Raw genomic sequence first — 20001 nt, 5'->3', positions numbered from 1 at the left:
GAAAAGGCAACCTATTGAATGAGAAATCTTTGCAAATATTTTATCTGACAATGAGTGAATACCTGAAATATATGAAGAACTCATATAACTCAATAGCAAAAAGAAAAAAATATCTGATTTAAAAGTGGACAGGGGCCCCTGGGTGACTCAGTCTCATTAAGCATCTGCCTTTGGCTCAGGTCATGATCCCAGGGTCCTGGGATCAAGCCCCACATTGGGCTCCCTGCTCCATGGGAAACCTGCTTCTCCCTCTCCCACTCCCCCTGTTTGTGTTCCTTCTCTCGCTGTGTCTCTGTCAAATAAACAAAATCTTTAAAAATAAATAAAAAATAAAAGTGGACAGAAAATGGGGTCCCTGGGTGACTAGGTTAAGTGTCCAACTTTTTTTTTTTTTTTGATTTTATTTATTTATTTGACAGCACAGATAGGCAGAGCAGAAGGCAGAGGGAGAGGGAGAAGCAGGCTTCCCACTGTGCAGGGAGCCCGATGCGGGGCTTGATCCCAGGACCCTGGGATCATGGCCTGAGCCGAAGGCAGCGCTTAACCGACTGAGCCACCCAGGTGCCCCAAGTGTCCAACTCTTGATTTCAGCTCAGGTCATGATCTCAGGGTCGTGGGATCGAGCCCTGTGTTGGGCTCCACGTTGAGCTAGGAGCCTGCTTGAGATTCTCTCTCTCCTTCTCCCCCTGCCCCTCCCCTCTCATTCACACTCTCTCTAATTAAAAAATGGGTAGATGACCCTAATAGACAATTTTCCAAAGAAGGCATACAGATGGCCAATAGGCACATGAAAAGGTGCTCAAATCACTAATCAGGGAAATGCAAATCAAAACCGTAGAGAGATTTCCACCTTACACTTGTTAGAATGGCTATTCTCAAAAAGACAAGAAATAACAAGTGTTGGCAAGGATGTGGAGAAAAGAACCCTCGTGTGGGGATGCAAACTGGTGCAGCCACTATGAAGAACAGTATAGAGTTTTCCTCAAAAAATTAAAAATAGAACTCCTGTATGATCCAGCAATTCCACTTCTGGGTATTTATTCAAAGACAATGAAGACACTAATCTGAAAAGATATATGCACCACCTCCCGTGTTCACCGCAGCATTATTTATAATAGCCAAGATATGGAAACAACCTAAGTGTCCATCGATGGATGAATGGATAAAGAAAAAATGGCATATATATAGAACAGAATACTATTCAGTCATAAAAAGAATGAAATCTTGCCATTTGCAACAACATGGATGGAGCCCTGAGAGGGCATTATGCTAAGTGAAATAAGTTGGACCGAGAGACAAATATTGTATGATCTCATATGTGGAATTAAAAAACAAACGGGCACTAGACTAGCTTAGTAGAGCATGTGACTCTTGATCTCAGGGTGCTAAGTTTGAGCCCCACGTTGGGTGCAGAGATTACTTAAAAAAATAAAAATAGCCTGGGTGGCTCAGTCAGTTAAGGGTCTGCCTTTGGCCCAGGTCATGATCCCAGGGTCCTGGAATTGAGCCCCGCGTTGGGCTCCCCACTCAGTGGGGAGTCTGCTTCTCCCTCTGCCCCTCCCCCAGCTCATGCTCTCTCTCTCTCAAATAAATAAAATCTTTAAAAATAAATAAATAAAAACAACAAACAAAAACACCAAGCTCATAGATACAGATTGGTGGTTGCCAGGGTGTGGCAAATAGGTGAAAGGGATCAAAACTAGAGTTACAAAATAAACAAGGCAGTCCGCCCTTGGGAAGCGTAAAGCCAAGTGAGAATAAACACTAAGTTCCTAGAACACTCTAAGCTTTGCAAGGTTACTTTTTTTTTTTCTAAAGATTTTAATAATCTCTGCACCCACCCAGGGGCTTGAATTTACAACCCTGAGATCAAGAGTTGCATGTTCCCCCATTAAAGTTACATATCTTGAGCTCTCATATGCGAGGTGCCATTCCGAGCACTTTATAATTTAACCTCACAATTCTGTTGGATAGGTACTATTATTATCTCCATTTCTCTGCTAAAGAAATGGAGATATAAAGAAGTTAAATACCTGGCTAGTAAGTGGCAGAACCTGTTCAATCACATAGTAATTAACTGAGCATTAATGATGGGAGATCTAGGAGGGGCATGAATGAGGGCACTCACACTCTTGCTACAAGTTCCTGGAGACTTTGTGACATCGTGTGGGTTCTGGTCACATTTTCTTTGGCCCTTGGTGAAGTCCCCATCAGTTTAACAGGCAGCATAACCATGAGAAAAACATGTCTTTGGAGTCCACAGGGAGCTGGATTCAAATCCCAGGGTTCCCACTTAACTGGTGAATTTGACCAAGTCAAAGCCTCACTTGCCTAATAGGAATAACAACCGGCTACACTGGGAAGTCATGAGGATTCAATATAAAGTTGAGCCATATGGGGGCACCTGGGTGGCTCAGTCCATTAAGGGGGGTGGAGTCTTGATTTCAGTTCAGGTCTTTGTCTCAGGGTCCTGAGTTCAAACCCCTAGATGCGCTCCACCCTAGGCCTGGAGCCTACTTTCAAAAAAAAAAAAAAAAAAAAAGTTGAGCCATATGAAATTGCTGTTTCTGGACGTCTAAAATGGGGGTCCGGGCGCCTGGGTGGTACAGTCGGTTAAGCGAAGGACTCTTGGTTTCCACTCGGTCATGATCTCAGGGTTGTGGGATCGGCCTGCTTCTCACTCTGCGCTCAGCAGGGAGTCTACTTGGGGTTCTCCCTCTCCCTCTGCCCCTCGTGCTCGTGCTCTATCTAAAATAAACAATTTTTTTTAAAGGGTGGAATCCACCAAAATAGTTAACGTTCCTCTGTGCTTCTGATTTTTCCAGTCCTACATTTTTTTTCTTATCCTGCTTAAGGCATAGTACTGCTCAACTGTTTGGGTGGCCCTGGGGACTCAAAATTGCATATTGTTTATCTACCCTGTGGAGGCCAATTAGCCCCTGGCGGCCTCATGAGATTCGGCCATTCCTACAAGGATCTGGAGCTTCTTTCCAGCCAGTCACAAGCACATCCCTTGGGGGCCAGAGAAGTCAAGAGCCATGACATCTCCGTGCCCTGCCACACACAGACTCAGTGCACTTTCATCCTTCTTTCCACAGCCTATTTTGCACTTATTTTTCGCTATACGGCGGGCAGTGATGTTGGCTCCATTTTAAAATGTGCAAACTTGAAGGCTAGAGAGAGTCGCGCACCAAATAGTGTTGAAAGTAACGGGGGTTTGACGTTAGATGGATCAGCCCAGGCAATGCCTCTAGTGTCTGACCGGCTCAAAGGCCCTGAACCTCTCCGACCTGTTTCTTTTTCTGGAGAAGGGCGCTTAATATCTCCTTTCCTCATACAGCTCTTTTGGGTTCAACCCAGGTTCTCCAGGGCTCGCCTTTGGGAGCTCGGGATGTGGCGAGTTGACCCATGCGGAGAGCGAGTGCGCGCCGCGGGGCGTGGGGGGAAAGGGCTCCGCCCAGCGCGCGCACATGCATAAATATCGGTATTTTCTTTCCACGGGAGCCAGAACTGGCCTCAACATGCCCAGGTTCCGGCCGACTATAAGTACAGCGGTGTATCTCAAAAGCCGGAACTGAAAGTACCCAGACCCACGGAGTGCGGAACAATTGTGCTATCCCAACGGCAGGCGGGGCCGGAAAGCTTGGACGGATAAGGCCCGCGCCTGCGCGTCTCCATCTTTCTCGGAAGAGACCGCCTCCCTCCCTGCCCACGACTCGTAAGCCAAGAGGCGGGGCTCTGCGTCGCGGCGGGCCGTCGCCGGAGCATGGCGACCGCGGATTCCAGCGGGCCCGGGGTACGGACGTCTACCCCGGGACCTCGGCCCGGCGGGACCCCGGACTGCGCAGCGGGAGCTGCGGGGCTGCCCTTCGGGCGAAGCGGCAGTGGAGTCCCCCTTTTGGGGGAGCGGCCCCCGGCGGTTGTGGAGAAGAGGGGACCGTACATGGTGACGCGCGCGCCTTCCATTCAGGCCAAGCTGCGTGAGTGCGGCCCGATGGGGGGTGTCTCTGCCTGGGTGGGCTACCTGGTCCCCTGGGCAGGCTCCGGAGCCCTGCCGGGGCGACCCTGAAGGGGCAGCTGCAGCCCGCTCGCGTCCCCGAAAATCTGTTCGGAGAGAGGGGGCTCCTGGCGTTTGGGAGACACGGCGGAGTGGGGAAGACCCCGCTGACCCGGGCCCTTTGACTTCCAGAGAAGCACCGGGACCTGGCCAAGGCTGTTCTGCGGAGAAAAGGCATGCTGGGGGCCTCGCCGAACCGCCCCGACTCTTCAGCGAAAAGGTCTCAGCAGGCACCACCTCTGTGCAAGCAGCTTCCAGAAAAGGCCTTGGTCCTCGGGCTGGGAGACAAGAGTTCTCACGTTTTAAGACCGAGCTAGTGATTCACCTGACGCCAACCCGTCTTTTTCACTAGTTTAAAATGGGAAGAGGAATGACCTTTTCTTTGCCTTTAAGGATGTAATGATGTCAAGGAAAGGGCTTTGGAATAACAGTTTTGTCAGTGCATGGGATCATCCTCTGGGAGCAGCACAGTGGCTGGGTTCCCTAGGAGTGAGGATAGAAAGCAGTGTGGGAACAGCCAGGGCTGTATTTCTTTTTTAGCAGAATGGTAAACTCTGAGGGCTGGATAGGACCTTATCCAGCGCCTCTTATAGATAAGAGCTCAAACTCAAGAGAGGTGAAGAAGAGATTTGCCCCAGGACTTGCAATTTTTCTGTTCTCTGGTTAAAGTAAGGTGAAGTGGGGGAGCTTTCCCTTACTCGAAAGAGTAGGTGTTTCCTCAGGAGCAGTAGGGGGAGTGGTGTGGGAAAGTGCATATTCCCAGTGGCTGTAGCCAGATACAGGGCAGGCAGCGGTGGCTGTGTGACAGGTAGAAGGCAAGACAGGAGTACTACAGTCAGTTCTTTTTCCATAAGAGCAAGAACTCTGGCTTTCCCTGTGAAATGTTGCTTTATCTATGCTTGGTCTCTTCCCCATCTCCTCTCAGGTCAGTGAAGTTTAACAAGGGCTATACTGCCCTTAGTCAGAGTCCAGATGAAAACCTGGTGTCCCTCGACTCTGACAGGTGAGTGCTCTCCTGGAAAATATCTCTTGGGGAGTGACTTGGGTAAAACTGCAGATCTCTTCCAAGACCCTTCATGCATGTTCCAGAGCTGTCTTCAGAGCATTATCCCTTCCCAGGATAGCTTGGTTAGAGGACTCAGGTGATCATGCTGCTCTTCGATTTGGAACACTAACCTTGTGTGGGGGAATCCTCCTCCCCTGTTATATCTTCACTGTTAGTGACAGTGACCCCGTCCCTGCTAGAGCCAATAGAACGAGTCAGTGGTACTCATGACAGATTCTGGGCTTGAGTTCTGTGATGGTCTTTGTTTCCCAAGTCCTCCAGACCCCCTTGCATGCTGTCCACCTTGCCATTTGCAGCTGGGCTTCACAGGCATCCCCCTGAACTGACTGTTTTCCTCTTCTCCTAGTGATGGGGAGCTGGAATCCAGATACTCCTCCGGGTATTCCTCTGCAGAGGCAAGTCCAGAGCGCCTTTCTGCACGGGGCCAGGCTGCAGGCAGCGTCACCGCCACTGCCAAATGCTTGTCTTGTGCCTGCTGTATGCACGGCACTGTGCCAGACTTCCGGTCTGTTCTCCAATCTTCTATTCTGCCCTACTCCCCCAGCAGAGGTATAGGTGTCTGAGGAAAGCTGTCGAAAATCCAAGAGACCATAGACCCTTAGGGCTGAAAGGACCTCATAAGTCTTCTAGCCCAGGTGACCACTTAGAAAAGGAATCCTCTTGAAAAATCCCACCTAAGTGTTTACCAGCCTCTGCTTGCTTGAATGCTTCTTGTAACTGGGTACTCACGCCCTCCAAGAAGCCCTGCTGCCTACCCTTATTCCAAAACACACACACACACACACACACACACAAATTCCTTCGTCAGGTAGCTCTTAGAGAAGTCTTCCTTATTAATTTGAAATGTCTCCTGCAGGATGGACTCAGTGGTCCTAGGCCTGCCCTCCAGTGTCACCCAGTAATTCTAGTGTCCCTTTCTTTGATTGCCTTTTATCTGAGATCAGCATTCCTGTCTCTCCCCTGGCCATTCTCCACCAAGCTTGCTTTCTTCCAGGCCAAACAACTTGTGTTCCTTCAGTTCCATCAATGAGAGCTCAGACTGAGTGGGCTGGCCTTTTGCACACATTTCCAGAGTGACGGTCCCAGACAGAGACACAGGGACGGAAAGATCTGTCATGTGCAGCTTACTGCCTTAGATAGAGGCAGAGTGCTGGAGACATGACTGTACGCCACTGGTATTTTTTCCTTGTTCTGGAAACCCTTGGCCACACCCCGAGTGTCTGCCAAAGAGAATAGAAGCAGTTTGTAAATTTTATCCTCCTTGAATATCTGGGTGCCTGAGATTGTTAAAACTAAGAAAAGAAAAATTAGCCAAGAGCCAGAGAAAGTCCTATGCTATTCCCAATCTCCTGTTTCTTCTGCTCAGCAGAACTGGTAAAGCGAGGCTGACAGGTTCCACTTTGCAGGGAGCAAGCTCTGCTGGCATAAAGGCTAACGTGTTTAACCGGCAGTGCGGACAAAGCTGCTCCCCACCCTGTTCCTACATAACTCATCTTCTACCCCATTGTTCTGGTATCGTTGTCCCATATTCTTCAGCCTTTACAGGGACCAGCGGGTCAGGCCATTGACTTTCAAATGTAATCTGGAATCTGATATTTACATCAGATGCCTTAGGATTCTTTAGTGAGAACAGCTCCCCTGGGGGTTAGTGACACTGCAGCCTGGACAGTACTGGCTCGGGCTGCTTGGGGCCCCTCATGGCTGGGTGGGGGGCACTTCCTCATGTAGTCCAGTGATGCGTGGAGTTGGCCTGAGGGTGGAGCGTGGACAGGAAGCTCTGGTAAGGGAATGTAGGTCTGCCCTTTGGGCAGCAGTTATTTCTGCTTTGCCACCTGGCTGATAGTTCTCTCCTCTTCTGCTCTTAGCAGGTGAACCAGGATGTGAGCCGGCAGCTGCTCCAGGATGGGTATCACCTGGATGAGATTCCAGATGATGAGGACTTGGACCTCATTCCTCCCAAGCCTATGGCCTCTTCAACGTGCTCCTGCTGCTGGTGCTGTCTTGGGGACTCTTCCTCCTGTACCCTCCAGTAGACATAACCCCCTAAGATGGGCCCTGCTCACCATGCCTGCAGAGCGCTGTTGGCCCTTCTTAGGTCACAGAGTGCAGTGAGGACTGCTGTGAGCCCCAGAATCACTGGCGGCACTGACTCTCTCGGAAGGTCAATGACCTGCAGTTATGCCTTACCTGGTGCTTCTCAGGCCAGAGGCCCCCATCTGGGCCATAGGGTGACAGGTAGAATTCTGCAGTTTTCCTCTGCTATTAGAGCAGAGTTTGGAAAAACCACTTTAATAAGGGCAGGAAGAGAGGAATCCTGATGCTTGTGGTGACAGAGTTGGCTAAGGAAATCTTGCAGACATCTTGACTGGTATTTGTCCTGCTCAATGGAGGGAGAAAGAGCTTTTGTGCCCAGGCTGTGCTGGACGGTGTTGTATGGAAGCAGAAAATAGCACTTTATGGCTCGCAGCTGGGAGTCTTTGGAAACTAGCTGAACTATTTGGGACCAGTTTAAGAAATTCCATAATGCTCCGTCTTCCTGGCTCTACAATGGGACCCTCAAGAATGCATAAAGCAAGGCCCTTTGGCTCTCTTCCCCTTGCACCTGTTTGGCCCTGGCAGGGAATACAGCCCGCTGCTTGATGGCACAGCAGGATCAAGGCTTCCAGAATCCCTGGACCCAGAACATCCCCAACTGGCTCAAACTGGGTGGGTTTAGTGACTGTGGTCAGCCCACTCCTAGTTAGAGAAAAATTGCTCCACTATGTACATATTTATTTATTTGTCTTTCCTTGGTTACCATTCCTTGTCTTGGTCTTAGCTAGTTCAACACCCAGTCTTTGAGTGTAAAGGTTGGGTGAAGGGACTGGAGTTCGCCCCAGAAGCCTGCAGGTTTGGGTGACCAGCAGAGGGAGCTGCAGGGAGCGGTCAGGTGCCTTCCTATTTAGCTTTTGAAACTTGAGAATAGCGATAGGTGAGAAGTGTATGGCACAGCGGTGTGGGCTGTACATCCTACATGTCAGGATGCCAGCATGGGGAGGAGGGACGTGTGCCAGCTCCCAGGGTCCCTGCCTGAGGAGATAATCGCCCACTGCAGAGGGCTTCTCTTCACTCCAGCATGGGCCTCCCCGCAGATACTGAGGATTGGGCTTTACGGTAAACCTGTGGGGCAGCCCAGCCTCAGCCCTCAGTGTGAACACAGCTGAGACAGGCATCATCTCCCCAGGGACCATGCTAGTTCACCCCACCCCCGATGGTATCTTGCTCTTCAGTCCTCTCTAGAATTGTTTTCAGTGGTTCCTTTTTTTGGCCTCACCTAGAGCCGTGGCGAGGACTGGAGGAGTGTGGACACGGTTCCCAGCCTAAGGGGCGTGGTAGTTAGGATTGGGGTGTGGGCCCCACATGGGAAGTGCCTGATCTGGTGATTTATTTGATGTCCTGTGGCCTCTAGAGGAATGAGGGATCACATGGACTCTTGTTTTACCCAGTGAGGTGACTGGAGGGCTGAGAAGGTCAGTTAAAAAGACCTTGTCAGATGACGAGGGTAATCTGTCAGTGCTTGATTGGCCTCTGTCTTGGTGCTGCTGTCAAATCTAAAAGTTAAGAATATATGGCACCCAGGGGGCTGTGGTTAACATTTTAGAATTTAGCAGCATCACAGAAGGGAGACGGGACAGAGGCCATGGGCACCTCAGGTTGGGGTCTGGGGAAATCAGGGATGCAGACTGTTCCAGGAGTGGGACTGCAGTGCCACACGGGTGCCTCACCTGCCGAGCACTTGGTGCCCATGCCTGCAGGCAGGGAAGACAGAAGAACATCTTCATCCCGAACCCCTCGCCCCTCCAGAGAGACTATTTTCAGGCCTTTCTGGTTTCTGCAGAGGTGCCGAAGTGCTCACGAAGAGAGGGCACAGATGCGGGGCAGTGTAGAGAGACGGTGGTGGTAGCAGGAAGCCGCGTGGGGCCACGTTATGTGTGGGGGAATTGGACAGGACAGAACAGCCTGAGCATTTAGCAGCAGCCGTGGGTGAAGGTGGCAGCAGGACCCCAAGACCGAGGCCCCCAGATGGTTGTTACTTTAAGTAAACACTGATCCTGGAGAGGATGTTCCAGAACTGGCTGACTCCGTGCGGAAGGCATTATCTTTATGGGGAAATTTGGAGGAACAGGGCAGCTAGGCAGGGTAGGAATGGTCTGTTGTTTGGGGCGAGAGGTCCCAGGCTAAAATGTCACCAGTAAAGGCATCAAGGTGCCTAGGGCCGAAGTGCCTTAATTCAGAGTGCTAGGTATTCTGCAGGTGACAGTGTCCTGGGGAGAGAGTTAACCTCACAGAGGGGAGTATGTGTATGGTGTTTACAGAGTACAGAACTCTTGGCTTAGGCTTCTACAGCTCTGGAAGTTTCTAAGAATAAATACAATCATGCTAGTTGAGCTGTCTCTGTGTTGCAATAGGATTTTAAGCAAGGCCTAGACCACAGCCCCCTGATTCTGAAATGAAAAGCCTAACAGCCCCAGCTGTGGCCATTCCTCCTAGGATCTCCCTCTCCCTGCTATTCCCAGTGGGCATCATTTTCAGGCCTGCATCATTGGAGGGAGCACACCTTTGTAGCATTCCTCTTTAGATGGCATTCCTTTTGGCAGACCCTTTGTTTTTCCAGGTCATCTTTTGTTTTTTAGCTGAACAAAATTTGGAGGCCAAAAAAAAACCCCAGAACAGATTGGCCAGAACTTTTTTGAAGGTAGTTTCCTGGATTTCCCTTGTGCAGGGGGTCTAGAATGGGCAGCAGCCCGGAAAGATCCTTTTGTGCCAGTCTAAACCCTTACTCCACAGGAAGGAGTGAACAGCCTGCGGCTCTGCTTAGTCTGGGGTGACAGGATCTCAGACAGCTGTGCCACCTCCTACAGAGGTGTATCCATGTCTAAAGGGTAGGCACAGGGCGAGTAGATGTCCTATATACTTTCTGCCATTTTAGAAAATGTAGCTAGGTTTCTCTTCACAACACAAATGGGGTTGTCCTGTCCCCGAATCCCCGTATGTATAATGACTGAACGTGTTCTAAAGAAGTGGCTGACAACTTTCTCTGTGAAAGGCCAGTGCATCTGTAACATTTTGCCACTGCAGCCTGAAAGCTGCGGGACAGAATGTAAATGATGGCTGTGGCTCGATCCAGCCTGCTGGCCTTAGCTTGCTGATCCTTGCCCTGAGGCCACCTGAGAACACTTAGGAATCTTGCCCTGACTACCTGTCTTTAGATTCACCTTCCACATCTGTAGGACCCGAGGTCAGCCTGCAAGCTCCGCGCTAAAGCTGAAGCTGGCTGCCCCTCCCATATGTTCCTATAAAAGGCTCCATACAGACCCACCCCGGGGAGCTGTTGGAAGCAGCAATTAAAGCAAAAACTGACATCCAGGAAGGGCTTGATCAGCCCACTTTTCAAGGACTGGAACGCTGAAGGCTGACTGCTCTACCTCATAGCCCAACACAAGTGACCTTTAATTGCTTTGACAGAGCCAGAGGGTGACAAGGAGTAACATTAGTCCACAGGCCTACTCTTTCCCCCTCCTTTGCAGCTGAGGAAATGGGCAGTCCCAGGGCCAGAACGCTGTTCGTAGAAATTACCTACCCTCTTGCTGTGAGTGATGCTGAGCTAATCACAGATTTTTACCAGCCTGCCTAATGCTGTCGGCTGGAACAGAGCTGCCGCCTCCTGCCTTGAGGAGAGCCTGGCTCAGGTATGGTGAGGATACGAAGGGAGTGTCACATCTTAGTCCTCACCAGGGTCCTCCTCCCAAGAGAAAGATGGTTTGTCCGAGGCTTGCTCTGGAGTCACAACCTTCAAGCTCACTACTCTACCCCCGCTCTTCCAGGGCATACTCAAGTCTAGAGCAGGGATGGGGTCAGAGCTGGGCCTGAGAAGAGGCTGGCCAGGATTTAGGGTAACCGTCAGAGGAGAGCCAGGAAGGCTGTGGTCTCTACAGCAGGCAGCAGGCACGGAACATCAGTAAGTCATCGGGCGCAGTGAGCTTCAGTGAGACGCTCTCATTGGCCCCAATGAAAAGCACCCCACCACGCTGCAGGGGGATCGGCGTCTGGGCTGTAGGACTGCTGGCTGTCACTCTCCCCTGGACCACCAGGACGATGCTGGCAGAGTCCACTGCCAAGACCTTGTATTCAGTGATGGAGCCAGGGACCTGGGCAGAAAGAAACAACAGGATGATGCAGCTCGTTTTCTGTGCCTGTCCGCTCACGGGGGAGCCAGGACAACCTCAGGGGCAGCGAGAGGGAGAGCTCGCCCACCTTCTCCCCCACTGCTCAGGCTCCCGTCAGCATGGAGGCCCATGTCTGGTCCCTGGTACAAAGAGGAATGGGTAGGCCCTGCGGCTGCGGCATGTGTGGGCCCGCCCCCCCCGCCACCTCCTTTAAGTGCGTAAAAGAAAGGGAACCCAGCTCCAGGTGCACTCCACATTGTGGCCCTTGCCAGGCTTTTTCCTGCCATATGAAAGACACCCACCACCATAGCCGCCGCCACCCCCACTCACCTCCATCCTCATGACCGTGAAGTCTGGCACGGGGGGGTCATAGATAGAGAGGTAGGGGTCTTCCAGGCTCCGTGTTGGAAGAAAGAGCCTGTCCTTGCTGGGGATATAGCTGAGCATTTCACACAGGGTTGGCACATCGATGAACTTGGGTGTTAGGCCAGCACGAACAGTGTTGTCTGAACACGCCATGCACTCCACACAGTCTGGGGACAAACAGGTGTCATGTGCTAACCTGATGAAGGATGTCTTGGAGTTTGGCTCACCAGGGCTGGGCCTCCTAACCCGAGGGCCATGAACCCCCTGCAGAGTTAGGCAAAAATGTGTGAAATGCATAATCTGGGAGAATGGGCTAAGAGATACCACAAACAGGTGGCAGGTCACCCACTTTTGTCAGGGGGTGTCATGTTAGCCCCTGGGGGAGCCCCAACCCTCCCCAGACTTTATTCTACCACAGAATCCTGTCCGTGAGTGGATAAATAGCCAACAGTCAAAATGTGACACCTTGGGCGCCTGGGTGGCTCAGTTGGTTGAGCGACTGCCTTCGGCTCAGGTCATGATCCTGGAGTCCCGGGATCGAGTCCCGCATCGGGCTCCCTGCTCAGCGAGGAGCCTGCTTCTCCCTCTGACCCTCCCCCTTCTCATGTGCTCTCTCTCTCTCTCTCATTCTCTCTGTCTCAAATAAATAAAATCTTTAAAAAGAAAAAAAATGTGACACTTCTCTGTGGCAATGTATTTTCTCACAAAAATTTCTGGATAGATAGGACAGACAGGCAAAGGTAGTGTGAGGCAGGGGAGAGAACAACAGCCTTGCTCCAGTGTAGCCTGGGTTCAGACTGTTCCCACACATGCAGACAGGGGAGCATGAGAGTACCATGACCTCACAGGGTCCGTGTGAAGATTCAAGCAGTGTCTAACACTAAGCTGGCATTCTTCATCCCTACTGGCCACTACCCGGCCCACCCCAGGAACCCTGGGAGGTCAGAGCCGGTGGGACCTTAAATGTCTCTCTTTGACCCCTCCCCCTTTTATCTAGATGAGGAAGCAAGGCTTGGTAATGGGGCTCACTGTTAAAACGTGGCTCACCTTGAGTTACCTGGCTGCCTCAGTCAGAGGAGCATGCGACTCTTGTTGATCTTGAGGTTGTGAGTTCAAGCCCCACACTGGTTACAGAGATTACTTAAAATCTTAAAAAAAAAACCACCACCAACAAAAAAACGTGCCTCACCTCCTTTCAGGTAGGCATGGGGCACATTAGCCTCCAGAAACATGGCCTCTCCCGGCTTCAGGGCGAGCAGGTTCAGGAAGTAAATGGCAAAGCATCCAATATCACCTGGATACTGCTGGTGCAGCTGCAGTAAGAGCTCCCCATAGATGTCTTCCATGTTGTTTCCAGCAGCCACTGAGGGTCACAGAGCAGCCCAAGGCCACTTAGGAACACACTCAGTGGTGTTCACAGCCCCACCTTGGCCAGCAAGTCGTGGGCAAATCCCTGCCCCCAGGAATCCAGAAACGGGTAGGTGTGTTCTCCTAGCCACAACCCCACCCTTTGGGGGCCAGCCTTCCTTGATCTTCCAGCCCATACAGATACCATTTTCCCCATTCTGATTGTCTATGTGCCCAGCATTATTCCAGCCACTAAAAGGGCTAAAGTTTGGGGCCAGATAATCCTTTGTTGTGGGGGCTGTCCTGTGTACTGTAGGATGTTTAGCAGCATCTTTGGTCTCCACCCAAAAGATAGCACCCCCAACCCATGTTTGGAAACAAAAAATGTCTCTCTAGACAATTGCCAGTGTCCCCTGGTTGAGAACCACTGCTGTAGAGCTCAATCTATTTAGGGGATAACCTAAGAGTTCCATATGGGGTGACCAACTGTCCCAGACAGGCCAGGCCCTTCCCTTTTTTAGCCCTGAAAGTACTGTGTCTCAGAAAATCATTAAGTCCCAGGCAAACCGAGTTGGTTGGTCACCCCAGAGGGCAAGAGGCAGAATACGCCCAGGACCAAAAATGTGTCCTCAGCCTGGGCTAGAGTAGTGGGGGAAGGCTTTGGAAATTAGGGGAGGGCAGGGTGGTGAGCTCAAATTTCTTGAGTGCGCAGAGAAGAGGGGAGGGCATGAGTAAGTGAAAGCTGAATGTGTCAGTGCCAAAGTGAAGAAACCAGCTGGTCTGGATTGGAGGGTGGTTCTGAGTCTTCGTACAAAGACGTGAATACCCGCTCTGTGCTAAGCACTGGGAATATAAAGGTCAAACAGGCAGGCCCGTGGCCTGGAGAAAACCCCGGTTTTCACAAGTGTGCATGGGATGATATAGACTCACAGGTGCTAAAGGCTCTACCTCGCTTAGGAACAGGGGGTTCTGGGAACTCCCGGCAAGAGTAATCTGTTCTGTCAAGAGTGCAAGAAGCCCCAAAGGGGAGGCATGCAAGCAGAGACAACACCAAAAACTAAACAAAACAAAAAAAAAACAAAGAAAACAAAGGATACGCTTGGACAAAATAATTCTCTGTGGCTCAGAGGTAGCAGGGGAAATGTGTAGAGAGAGAACCAGAAGAGCTCCAGGGTCTCCTAGAGAAGGGGCTGGGGCCTCATCACATGTGCCCCGTAAGCTCATACCCGGAGTCCATTCTGCCTTGTTTTATGCTGCTTGTACTGACCTCCCAACCCAAATGTGACAACCACACCCATCACAGTCATTTCCTGAACTCTCCTTAGTTAGCACAAGGTTGGGCACAAAGCAGGTATTTAAGGAAACGTGTGTGTGTGTGTGTGTGTGTGTGTGTGTATTAACAAAAAAAAGGGCGGGGAGATCTACTGATTCAAAGTCCTGGGCTTCTGGGCTTCAGGCCTTTTGAGAAAAGGAGATGAGGATCCCCTTATCCTCTTCCTGCTCTCTAGGCCAAAAGTACAAATCCAGGGTGCCTGGGTGGCTCAGATGGTTAAGCATCTGCCTTCGGCTCAGGTCATGATCCCAGCGTCCTGGGATCGAGTCCCGCATCGGGCTCCCTGCTCAGTGGGGGGCCTGCCTCTCTCTCTCTCTGTCTCTTATGAATAAATAAATAAAATCTTAAAAAAAAAAAAAAAGTAGAAATCCATTCATGGGGAGCAACTGTAGGGCTGGGGAAGTCTCAGAATGCCTAGGTGGAAGACCTCCTAATAGTCGTCCAGGCCCATCTGTCTCCAGCCCTCTAGAGAAAAGAGCCAGTCAGGAAGCAGCACTCAACCTAGGGCCCTGCTCCCCAAAGACAGAAAGAAATGCTCAGTTGCTAATAGGCCATCTAAGTCATCTAAGGGCCCATTTTGGTGTTCCGCCTGCGCCAAAGGGTGGAGAGGCCTGTCCTCACGGACTAGTGTCTGTGCTGGGGCAAAAGGCAGGACAGGGCGCCGCACCCAGGCGCACAACACCCACCTTGCTGGGAGATCCGCTTCACCAACAGGTTGAGCTGCTCCACCACCACCTTCTTCTCACTCTTCATCAGGTGGGAGAAACAGCTCTGCAGAGCAGAGGCCACAGACTGGGAGTCACTGTTCATGCTCTGCTTCAGCTGTGTTGCTGCAGTATCTCCAATCAGAAACCGGAACTCAGGCACCTCTGCAGAAGGCCAGGCCAGGGCCCATATCAGGAAGGGCAAGATGGAACGCAAAGAAGCGGGAAGTTGGAGGAGGCCTCCCTCTCCCTCCCCTAACCAAGGAGCCAGGCAATGCTAAGCAAACTCTGAGGTGAAAACCAACTGCTCACCACCAGCCTCAGCAACCACACCTGGGCCTGGTCTCACAGGCCCGCCTCAGTGGCTTCAAGAATTCATCAGGCCAACCAGCCCCCCAGTTCCTGTGACACTTAGCCTCTGTTCTCTGCCACTGCTCCAGCTCTGCCTGGGGTTGCCCATGCATCGTAGGCCCAGTATGCATGTTCTCAGCATTTTGCCCAACCTTACTTGTCAGAAACGTCACAATTTCCTCAATGGGCCGGAAACCACATAAACCTTGGAAGGAGGTGAGGGCAATGGCCATCTCTGGCTTATGGTTGGCATCAGGGTAGTGTTGTGGAGCCTGGAGGTGCAGTTTCTCTGCCAGCTCCTGTGGGATGGCCAGGGGAAGAGGACGACGGTCAAGGTGCAGTCACCACCTACCAGGCTAGTAGGACACCAGTCCCACCCGGCCCTTGCTCTCTCCTCTCCCCTCCCCAGTCGCCGGACAGCAGTGGCTTCATACTTTTGGCAATGAGCCCAGTCAGGGCATAATGCAGAAACTCAGGGTTTAGCCAATCCAGGGCAGGAACACAGGCCAAACCTGGGGGAGACTTTAAGAGGCCCGGACTGGGGATCAGGAAGCCCAAACACCAAACCAAGCTCGGACACGAACAAGCTGTGTGACTTTGGCTACATCCCTGTCTTCTCTGGGTCTTACTCTGCCTTCTAGAAATGAGAAGTTTGGACAGACAAATGCCTAGGAGCTGAGGCAACAGCTAAGATGCCTGCTCTGCTCTGGAAGGTGAACTCTCCCGGAGAGCCAGCGGGGGAAACAGTAGATATGAGTAGCCCTGGGCTGGATGAGGGGAACCCAGGAGAAGCTCCTTCGGCACAGACTGGTCAGCTGTCCACTGAGAGCTGGCTGCCAGCATGTGTCACCAGCATCTAGCCTTCCTGAGCTAAATTGGGAGTTGTCAGGCCTGGATTTAGTTTTGGGCTGGAGTGCGGCGTGGGTGGGGTAAAAAGCAGCAGTAAAAGTAGTGGGAGGGCCTTGACGTGAGTTCTTCTGTACTTTGACCTCTCCATCCCACTCTGATCCTGTACCTTGTTAGGGTGTGCCTGGATGGACAGGGCCGTTTCAACCGAGAGCACTTTGAAGAGGAAGGGCAGCTTGCCATTAAAGGTGTCCTTGACCTTTGAGCCCAAGCAGTCCTGGTTCTCGGCAATCCACTGGCCTAGGGTCTTCTGTGAGATTCGATTGTCAAGGATCTTGGCATCTCCCCGGGGGTGGGACCCCATCCACAGCTGGAAAAACAGGAAACTTGGGAGGGAAAGAAGAACCTGGCACCACCAGCCTGAATCCTGAGATGGGCCTCTCAGGCCTGGGTATAAATGCTCATGCCATCACAGACATATAGGAAGGCAGCAGACCCCAGAACACCAGTAGTCTGGAGACCCACTTCAGGCTCCGCCTTCAGCCAGCTGTGGAGGCCTGGGCTAGTTATTTCTGGTCACTTGGTCTCAATTTTCTCATCTGTCCAATGAGAATGACAACTGCACTGTCAAGGTCACTAAAAAGCACTCTCAAATGGCTCTGAGAAGAGTTAATATTCACTTATTCCAATCTCAGAAGTAGAGGCCTTGCTATGCTTTGGCTTTATCTCACCTAAATGGGCAGGAAAAATACATATATTAGGCTATTAAAATGTAAAAGCTAGTCAAAGTAAAAGTTTTAGTTGTCAAAGAGGGTTGAATTAGGGGCGCCTGGGTGGCTCAGTCGTTAAGTGTCTGCCTTCAGCTCAGGTCATGATTTAGGGGTCCTGGGATCGAGTCCCACATCGGGCTCCCTGCTCGGCAGGAAGCCTGCTTCTCCCTCTCGCACTCCCCCTGCTTATATTCCCTCTCTAGCTGTCTCTCTCTCTGTCAAATAAGTAAATAAAATCTTAAAAAAAAAAAAAGGGTTGAATTAAAATTCAGTAAATGCTGAGAGTTCTTGGGGGTAAAGAGGGTACCGGAAATCCCAGCCTAGTATGACAAAACCTCTCTTCTTTCAGTGCTACCATCTGGATTCATCACCTGATGGGATCTGAAGAGCCAAGAGGGCCTCCTCCCTCTTTGCGGCCTCCCTCTCCCAGCTGATCCACAGGACTTGCCCCAGGCCCTCTGAGTGGAGGAATCCTTTCCTCTCACCTGCTGTTAAAGTGAAATGCAGGGGTGCCTGGGTGGCTCAGCCTGTTGAGCATCTGTCTTCGCCTGGGATGGAGCCCCATGTTGGGCTCCCTACTCGGCGGGGAGTCTGCTTCTCTCCCTCTGCCTCTCCCCTCAACTCTTGCTCTCTCTCGCTCTGCACTAATAAATAAATAAAGTCTTTAAAAAATATATAAAATGAAATCCAACCCAGGTCTCACCTCTGCATATGGCTTGTCTTCTGAGATCCGGGCCTGTGGGTCACTGCTGGCCAGCAGCCGAGCCACTTCACTGTTGGAACCCATCTTCCCCCAGGCATAGTGCTGCACTGCACAGGAAAGTGGGAATACTGGGGGCAGGAGGGCAGAGACCGTGGGTCAGCTTCCACTCCACTCCTGAGGCCTGACCCTACAGTCTTGGGAAAACTAGACACGAGCTGAGGGTTCTGTCTGGGGGACGAAGTCAAATAAGTAGTACGTAGGTTGTTGAGACAGTTCTCCGCAGGCCTCGATATTCCCATCTGTAAAGCGGGCAGTAAGGCTTCTCCGTAGACGTGAGGGAGATAGTTGCGTGGAGGGAGGGACGGGGAGGGAGCGGGAGGAACCTATTACACGACACCCCGTCTCGAAGTGATCCACGCGCGGCTCCTCCCCTCAAGACCCTCCTGCGAGCGCTGAAAAAACGGCTCAATCCCCATCGCAGGTGCCCCCTCCTCTGTCCAGAGCCCATCTGTCTTTCCGCGGAGTCGCAAGCCTGGGTCCCACCTGGCATATCAGGTCTGGAAGGGTCCCCGCGACGCGACCCACCCCCACCTTCCTCGGCCCCCAGGCGACAGCCCACCTTGCTGAACGGCCATCCTCCCGGTACCGGACCAGGCTTCTGGCTCGTACGCCCTTCCCGGCAGCACCCGCGGCCCCTCTGCTCCCAGAGCTTCATGGGAAATGTAGTTCCTCCAGCGCCTCCTTGGAGGCCCGTGCACCTTGTGCCGACACTCCTCGGACTCTTCATGCCTCTGCCACCCTCCAGCTGTCACGAGGAGCCTCCAGCAGCCCAGAGACTTCCGGCCCGCAATCCTGGGTCTCAGTATTCATTCGTTCGTTCCTTCACGGGACATAGATTTACTGAGCACTGGCAAAATGCCGCGGGCTGGCGATACATCCGAGAACAAGATCCCTTTGCCTTATAGAGCGTACATTCTGGTGAAGGGAAGACGGGCAAATAAGTATAAATAAGTAAATCATATAGTATGTTGGAAGATAAGTTCCACGAAAAGTAAGGATGGGTGGGTGGGAGTGGGAAGCAGTTTGCCGAATTTTAAATGTCTCGGTAAGTCTCATCGAGGAGGGGAGGCTTGAGCACAGACTTGGAGGTGAGGAGGAATGTTCCGGCACAAGAAATAGTTTGAGGGCGCCTGGGTGGCTCAGTTGGTTAAGCGACTGCCTTCGGCTCAGGTCATGATCCTGGAGTCCCGGGATCAAGCCCCGCATCGGGCTCCCTGCTCGGCGGGAAGCCTGCTTCTCCCTCTCCCACTCCCCCTGCTTGTGTTCCCTCTCTAGCTGTCTCTCTCTCTCTGTCAAATAAATAAATAAAATCTTAAAAAAAAAAAAAAAAAAGACGGGCGCCTGGGTGGCTCCGTTGGTTAAGCGACTGCCTTCGGCTCAGGTCATGATCCTGGAGTCCCGGGATCGAGTCCGCATCGGGCTCCCTGCTCGGCAGGGAGTCTGCTTCTCCCTCTGACCCTCCCCCCTCTCATGCTCTCTATCTCATTCTCTCTCTCAAATAAATAAATAAAATCTTTAAAAAAAATAAAAATAAATAAAAAAGAAATAGCTTGAGCAAAGACTCTACGGTGGGAACGTGGGAATGTGTTTGTCCTATTCTGGAGTAAATAGCAGAGAGGCCGATGTAGCTGGAGCAGAGTGAGCGTGTGTGTGGAGGCGGGGTACACGTGAGGTGGTCAGAGAGGAAAGGCAGTGGGCAGAACTTTGCAGGCTGTTGTGAGAACTTCAGCTTTTACTGAGTAGCTCAGTCAGTAGCAAAGAATTGCTGTGATCTTTTTTTTAAAAAGTTTTAAAATATTTTATTTATTTATTTATTTGACACAGAGAGAGAGACAGCGAGAGAGGGAACACAAGCAGGGAGAGTGGGAGAGGGAGAAGCAGGCCTCCCACCAAGCAGGGAACCCAATGCCGATATGGGACTCCCTGTGATCATGACCTGAGCTGAAGGCAGATGCTTAACCACTGAGCCACCCCTAGCGCCCCAGAATTGCTGTGATCTAAGTAGGGACTCACTGATGCTTGATGATGGCAAATGTCACATGCAAGGCCCTTAACCACCTCAGCTTCAGTTTCTTCCTCTATAAAATGGAGATAACAATGTCAGCCTGACAGGTGTGTGGGAGAGTGAGATGGGATGGTGTGAGGTGCAGGAAGGCAGTCAGTGCTCAGTGCTCCTCTGATCCTCCCTGCCC

The 20001-nt window shown here is 51.6% G+C and overlaps 2 protein-coding genes across 9 annotated transcripts; one reads left to right on the top strand and one right to left on the bottom strand.

The window, feature by feature from the left end:
- The first annotated feature begins 1776 nt into the window (after nucleotides 1–1776).
- FAM219B (family with sequence similarity 219 member B) lies at nucleotides 1777–9545 on the top strand. 4 transcript variants are annotated; one of them, XM_031017928.2, is made up of 5 exons: nucleotides 1777–3980; nucleotides 4190–4277; nucleotides 4983–5060; nucleotides 5470–5628; nucleotides 6992–7130. In XM_031017928.2, the coding sequence occupies exons 1-5, from the start codon at nucleotides 3767–3769 to the stop codon at nucleotides 6993–6995; spliced, it is 543 nt and encodes a 180-aa protein (XP_030873788.1). In that variant the 5' UTR covers nucleotides 1777–3766; the 3' UTR covers nucleotides 6996–7130. The 4 variants fall into 4 exon arrangements, with proteins under 4 accessions (XP_030873788.1, XP_030873787.1, XP_030873786.1 ...); XM_031017927.2 differs by having other exon boundaries at nucleotides 1782–3980; nucleotides 6989–9545; XM_031017926.2 differs by having other exon boundaries at nucleotides 1797–3980; nucleotides 5470–5518; nucleotides 6992–9545.
- Nucleotides 9546–10583: 1038 nt separating this feature from the next.
- Nucleotides 10584–18457, bottom strand: MPI (mannose phosphate isomerase). Of its 5 annotated transcripts, none has more exons than XM_031017921.2 (8): nucleotides 18369–18457; nucleotides 17750–17877; nucleotides 16446–16662; nucleotides 15588–15729; nucleotides 15062–15244; nucleotides 12885–13058; nucleotides 11660–11862; nucleotides 10584–11311 (listed from the first exon to the last, which is right to left on the bottom strand). In XM_031017921.2, the coding sequence occupies exons 2-8, from the start codon at nucleotides 17845–17847 to the stop codon at nucleotides 11093–11095; spliced, it is 1236 nt and encodes a 411-aa protein (XP_030873781.1). In that variant the 5' UTR covers nucleotides 17848–17877; nucleotides 18369–18457; the 3' UTR covers nucleotides 10584–11092. The 5 variants fall into 5 exon arrangements, with proteins under 5 accessions (XP_030873781.1, XP_006747158.1, XP_030873782.1 ...); XM_006747095.3 differs by having other exon boundaries at nucleotides 16446–16646; XM_031017922.2 differs by having other exon boundaries at nucleotides 17750–17856; nucleotides 18369–18453.
- Nucleotides 18458–20001: the final 1544 nt, after the last annotated feature.

This window comes from Leptonychotes weddellii, chromosome 9, assembly GCF_054177405.1.
Source record: "Leptonychotes weddellii isolate Sample4059 chromosome 9, ASM5417740v2, whole genome shotgun sequence".
Classification (NCBI taxonomy): Eukaryota; Metazoa; Chordata; class Mammalia; order Carnivora; family Phocidae; genus Leptonychotes; species Leptonychotes weddellii.
The sequence above is the reverse complement of the archived record's forward strand: the minus strand, read 5'-3'. Positions and strand labels throughout refer to the sequence as shown.

Excerpts from the sequence above, each read along its gene's own strand:
- FAM219B (XM_031017925.2), top strand. The coding sequence starts at position 3,767 with ATGGCGACCGCGGATTCCAGCGGGCCCGGGGTACGGACGTCTACCCCG. Across the intron at positions 3,981-4,189 it reads TTCCATTCAGGCCAAGCTGC|AGAAGCACCGGGACCTGGCC; the intron begins GTGAGTGCGGCC and ends TTTGACTTCCAG. Across the intron at positions 4,278-4,982 it reads CCCGACTCTTCAGCGAAAAG|GTCAGTGAAGTTTAACAAGG; the intron begins GTCTCAGCAGGC and ends ATCTCCTCTCAG.
- MPI (XM_006747095.3), bottom strand. Across the intron at positions 11,863-12,884 it reads CCATGCCTACCTGAAAGGAG|ACTGTGTGGAGTGCATGGCG; the intron begins GTGAGGCACGTT and ends GTTTGTCCCCAG. Across the intron at positions 11,312-11,659 it reads TCACGGTCATGAGGATGGAG|GTCCCTGGCTCCATCACTGA; the intron begins GTGAGTGGGGGT and ends CTTTCTGCCCAG.